The sequence below is a fragment of the Coregonus clupeaformis genome, chromosome 39, assembly GCF_020615455.1.
Source record: "Coregonus clupeaformis isolate EN_2021a chromosome 39, ASM2061545v1, whole genome shotgun sequence".
NCBI lineage: Eukaryota > Metazoa > Chordata > Actinopteri > Salmoniformes > Salmonidae > Coregonus > Coregonus clupeaformis.
The window spans coordinates 4,315,579-4,321,578 of NC_059230.1; the positions used below are offsets into that span (position 1 = coordinate 4,315,579).

Here is a 6,000-nt window from a genome sequence, read left to right on the forward strand (position 1 = left end):
CTATACACCCTGCTCCAGGTAACACACCTATACACCCTGCTCCAGGTAACACACCTACACACCCTGCTGCAGGTAACACACCTATACACCCTGCTCCAGGTAACACACCTATACACCCTGCTCCAGGTAACACACCCTGCTCCAGGTAACACACCTATACACCCTGCTGCAGGTAACACACCTATACACCCTGCTGCAGGTAACACACCTATACACCCTGCTCCAGGTAACACACCTATACACCCTGCTCCAGGTAACACACCTATACACCCTGCTGCAGGTAACACACCTATACACCCTGCTCCAGGTAACACACCTATACACCCTGCTCCAGGTAACACACCTATACACCCTGCTGCAGGTAACACACCTATACACCCTGCTCCAGGTAACACACCCTGCTCCAGGTAACACACCTATACACCCTGCTGCAGGTAACACACCTATACACCCTGCTCCAGGTAACACACCTATACACCCTGCTCCAGGTAACACACCTATACACCCTGCTGCAGGTAACACACCTATACACCCTGCTCCAGGTAACACACCCTGCTCCAGGTAACACACCTATACACCCTGCTCCAGGTAACACACCCTGCTCCAGGTAACACACCTATACACCCTGCTGCAGGTAACACACCTATACACCCTGCTGCAGGTAACACACCTATACACCCTGCTCCAGGTAACACACCTATACACCCTGCTCCAGGTAACACACCTATACACCCTGCTGCAGGTAACACACCCCGCCCAGGTAACACACCCTGCTCCAGGTAACACACCCTATGCTGCCAGGTAACACACCTATACACCCTGCTCCAGGTAACACACCTATACACCCTGCTCCAGGTAACACACCTATACACCCTGCTCCAGGTAACACACCTATACACCCTGCTCCAGGTAACACACCTATACACCCTGCTGCAGGTATCCACTAAGGCCCAGAGAATCCCGCCGGGTTTTTCTTTAAGGAAAATATGCTCCGCTGCTGGTGCAATGGGTCTAATAACACATATGTGAAGAAGTAGAGGTTGACTGCACTTCCCTTCTCAACACACTAACACAATACATGTCATTCGACATTTCAAACGGGGAAAAGGGAATGTGAGAATGGAACCATTACGAGGACCTCTGCTCTACACTGTTAGCTATTTGACCAGTCAGTTAAACAGGTGATGTAGTTAGTTTGTTTTCATGAAAAGTGTTGGATCACGTCCAACTACGCCAATGATTTCAGCAGGACTGAACTCTAGTGGGCGTTTAGAAGGCACACAGTATACAGTAGTTTGGTGGGCTTAGATCAAAACAGTCTCCATGAGAAAGTAGGATTTTTCTGTTGTTGAATATTAACCCTTTGTTAACCCTCTGCCTCCCTCCCTCACCCCCTCGGTCCCTCCCTCCCTTTCACCTCTCCCTCCCTCCCTCTCACCTCTCCCTCCCCACTCACCTCTCCCTCCCTCCCTCCCCCTCACCTCTCCCTCCCTCTCCCCCAGGAACAGGAGGAGACTCTGCAGGAGCTGAAGAGGAGGTTGGGGGAGGTGCAGAGAGAGAGGGAGAGAGACGGGGAGGCACTACGACGACAGACCAGTGAACTGGGCTACATCACGGAGAGAGAGGAGAGAATGAAGAAAGAACTAGAGGTAAGGGGAGGGAGGGAGGGAGGGAGGGAGGGAGGGAGGGAGGGAGAGAGGGAGAGAGAGGGAGAGAGGGAAAGAGAGAGAGAGATAATCTTATATAATAATAATCCTGTTTACATGGACACATCTGAAATCAGGCTACCTGATGGGACTTTTGATAAATCCAGCAAATCGCCAATCAAAATAAACATTGTACCACAGCGACCATGAAACCGTTTTGATTCGGAGTTTGGATGTGAAAACTATTTCTAAGATGCATCATTTCAGTTTTTCCCGAACTCACTTCACTCGCGCGTAATAATAATAATAATATGCCATTTAGCAGACGCTTTTATCCAAAGCGACTTACAGTCATGTGCGCATACATTTTTACGTATGGGTGGTCCAAGCGCCGTGCTCTACCGATTGAGCTACAGAGGACCACCCTAGAGTCAAGACTCTAGAAACCAACATAGAACCACCCTACAGAGCTAGACATAGTCTGACTTATTTCACCTGCTAGCACTGACTTGTTTAAAGAAATGTACTTATTGTGATGGAGATGTAGTTGTCCCTGATTGCACTGACTTTGCTCACAGCTGCTTGTTTGAAGAAGTGTACTTACTGTGATCAAGATGTGGTTGTCCCACTGGCTATCCTAAGTTGAATGCACCAATTTGTAAGTCGCTCTGGATAAGAGCGTCTGCTAAATGACTTTAAATGTTAAACATGTAAAAGTGTGTGTGTGTGTTTTCCCCAGACAACCCTGCAGAGAGTGAAGACTCTAGAAACCAACATAGAGTCTGAGAGAGCTGCTCACCTGGAGTCTAAATTCAACTCTGAGATCATACAGGTAACACAAACACACACACCTCTGTTAGTCTGTTACCCTCTCTCTCTCTCTCTCTCTCTCTCTTTCCCTCTCTCTCCTCTCTCTCCTCTCCCTCTCCTCTCTCTCTCCTCTCTCTCTCTCCTCTCTCTCTCCTCTCTCTCCTCTCTCTCCTCTCCCTCTCCTCTCTCTCTCCTCTCTCTCTCTCCTCTCCCTCTCCTCTCTCTCTCCTCTCCCTCTCCTCCCTCTCCTCTCTCTCTCCTCTCCCTCTCACTCTCTCTCTTTCCCTCTCTCTCCTCTCTCTCTCCCTCTCACTCTCTTTCTCACTCTCTCTCTTTCCCTCCCTCTCCTCTCTCTCTCCTCTCCCTCCCTCTCCCTCTCTTCTCCCTCTCCCTCTCTCTCCTCTCTCTCTCTTTCCTCTCTCTCTCTTTCCCTCTCTCTCCTCTCACTCTCTCTCTCACTCTCTCTCTTTCCCTCCCTCTCCTCTCCCTCTCCTCTCCTCTCCCTCTCACTCTCTCTCTTTCCCTCCCTCTCCTCTCTCTCTCCTCTCCCTCTCCCTCTCTCTCCTCTCCACAGGTAACACACACACCTCTGTTATATTTGTTACCGGAGTTAAATGTCTATTTTGTGGAATGTGTAGTAGACCCTAGAGCCAGCTGGTTTCAGATCATTACTGCCCTCCACTACCATTGTGCTCTTGATCAAAGAGCTTAACGCCACCAATAGCTCTCCGTCCAGGGGCACCGTGGCTGACCCTGGACCTCTCAATGTGTGTGACTGGGGTTGGGAAGAAGGCGGAAGATCAATTTTCGTTCTAAACAAATGGACAATAAAGTATCTATTAATTTATTTATCTCCTGTTTGGCCCTGTCCGGGGTTTCTTCGGATGGGGCCACAGTGTCTCCGGACCGCTCCTGTCTCAGCCTCCAGTATTTATGCTGCAGTAGTTTATGTGTCGGGGGCTGGGGGTTAGTTGGTTATACCTGGAGTACTTCTCCTGTCTTATCCAGTGTCCTGTGTGAATTTAAGTATGCTCTCTCTCTAATTCTCTCGTTCTCTCTTTCTCTCTGAGAACCTGAGCCCTAGGACCATATGTCAGGACTACCGGGCATGATGACACCTTGCTGTCCCCAGTCCGCCTGGCCTTGCTGCTATTCCAGTTTCAACTGTTCTGCCTGCTGCACGAAACCCCTACCCTGTCCCAGACCTGCTGTTTTCAACTCTAAATGATCGGCTATGAAAAAGCCAACTGAGATTTATTCCTGATTATTATTTGACCATGCTTGTCACTTATGAACATTTTTGAACATCTTGGCATGGTTCTGTTATAATCTCCACCCGGCACAGCCAGAAGAGGACTGGCCACCCCTCATAGCCTGGTTCCTCTCTAGGTTTCTTCCTAGGTTTTGCCTTTCTAGGGAGTTTTTCCTAGCCACCGTGCTTCTACACCTGCATTACTAGCTGTTTGGGGTTTTAGGCTGGGTTTCTGTACAGCACTTCGAGATATTAGCTGATGTAAGAAGGGCTATATAAAATAAAATTGATTGATTGATTGATTGATTTATCTCTCTCCTCTCTCTCCCTACCCTCTGCCTCTCTCTCTCTCCCTCTCTCTCTCTCCCTACCCTCTGCCTCTCTCTCTCTCCCACTCTCTCTCGCTCTCTCTCTCTCTCTCTCTCTCTCTCTCTCTCTCTCTCTCTCTCTCTCTCTCTCTCTCTCTCTCTCTCTCTCTCTCTCTCTCTCTCTCTCTCTCTCTCTCTCTCTCTCTCTCTCTCTCTCTCTCTCTCTCTCTCTCTCTCTCTCTCTCTCTCCCTCTCTCTCGCTCTCTCTCTCTCTCTCTCTCTCTCTCTCTCTCTCTCTCTCTCTCTCTCTCTCTCTCTCTTTCCTTCTCTCTCCTCTCTCTCTCTCTCTCTCTCTCTCTCTCTCTCTCTCTCTCTCTCTCTCTCTCTCTCTCTCTCTCTCTCTCTCTCTCTCCTCTCTCTCCCTCTCTCCTCTCTCTCCTCTCTCTCTCTCTCTCTCTCTCTCTCTCTCTCTCTCTCCTCTCTCTCCTCTCTCTCTCTCTCTCTCTCTCTCTCTCTCTCTCTTTCCTTCTCTCTCCTCTCTCTCTCTCTTTCCTTCTCTCTCCTCTCTCTCTCTCTCTCTCTTTCCTTCTCTCTCCTCTCTCTCTCTCTCTTTCCTTCCCTCTCCTCTCTCTCTCTCACTCTCTCTCTTTCCCTCCCTCTCCTCTCTCTCTCTCTCTCTCTTTCCCTCCATCTCCTCTCTTTCCCTCTCTCTCGGGCGCTCTCACTCTCTCTCTTTCCCTCCCTCTCCTCTCTTTCCCTTTCCCTCTCTCTCTCCCCCTCTCCCTCTCTCTCTCTCTCTCTCTCTCTCGCTTTCCCTCTCTCTCTTTCCCTCTCTACCGCTCTCTCTCTACCTCTCTCTCTACCTCTCCTCTCTTTCTCTCTCTCTCCCCCCCTCCCCCAGCTGCGTATCCGTGACCTGGAGGCAGCTCTACAAGTGGAGAAGTCCAGTCAGGCTGAAGCAGTGTCCAGTCTGGACCTGGTCAAACAACAGTTCAGAGAGGTGGGTAACCCGTAGGGCTAAGGAGATGGACCTGTAGCCGAAAAGGCTTCACATCCCAACAACAGTCCCCACTACCGTTGTGCCCTTGAGCAAGGCCCTTAACCCCACAACATGTTGTGTTGTACTGTAGGTGGAGAGAGCCTACAGCGTAGAGAGAGACAGGGCACGGGACGCTACTGGCAGACTGACACAGTAAGGGTCCATCCCAAATCACACCCTGTTCCCTTTCTAGTGCACTACTTTTGACCAGAGTCTGGGTATATGGTACGTGCAGTGCCTTCGGAAAGTATTCAGACCTCTTGACTTTTTCCACATTTTGTTACATTACAGCCTTATTCTAAAATGGATTCAATAAATAAAAAATAATCAGCAATCTACACACAATATCCCATAATGACAAAGTGAAAAATATGTTTTTAGAAGTTTTTGCAATAGTATTAAAAATAAAAAAACAGAAATACCTTATTTACATAAGTATTCAGACCCTTTGCTATGGGACTCGAAATTGAGCTCAGGTGCATCCTGTTTCCCATTGATCATCCTTGAGATGTTTCTACAACTTGATTGGAGTCCACCTGTGGTAAATTCAATTGATTGGACATGATTTGGAAAGGCACACACCTGTCTATATAAGGTCCCACAGTTGACAGTGCATGTCAGAGCAAAAACCAAGCCATTAGGTCGAAGGAATTTTCCTTAGAGCTCCAAGACGGGAATGTGTCGAGGCACAGATCTGGGGAAGGGTACCAAAACATTTATGCAGCATCGAAGGTCCCTAAGAACACAGTGGCCTCCATCATTCTTAAATGGAAGAAGTTTATAACCAACAGTTCCTCTGTGGCGATGGGAGAACCTTCCAGAAGGACAACCATCTCTGCAGCACTCCACCAAACAGGCCTTTATGATAGAGTGGCCAGACGGAAGCCACTCCTCAGTAAAAGGCACATGACAGCCCGCTTGGAGTTTGCCTAAAGGCAAAGTACA

General features: G+C 49.0%; 1 protein-coding gene across 1 annotated transcript in view; it reads left to right on the plus strand.

Moving 5' to 3' along the window:
* The window catches only part of LOC121554210 (coiled-coil domain-containing protein 171), a 96,605-nt gene that overhangs the window by 25,766 nt on the left and 64,839 nt on the right, over positions 1 to 6,000 (plus strand). Inside the window, exons 6-9 of the mRNA XM_045211793.1 lie at positions 1,503 to 1,649; positions 2,386 to 2,478; positions 4,918 to 5,016; positions 5,147 to 5,208. Of these exons, the coding sequence (XP_045067728.1) occupies positions 1,503 to 1,649; positions 2,386 to 2,478; positions 4,918 to 5,016; positions 5,147 to 5,208 (401 nt within the window). The remainder of the gene's footprint in view (positions 1 to 1,502; positions 1,650 to 2,385; positions 2,479 to 4,917; positions 5,017 to 5,146; positions 5,209 to 6,000) is intronic.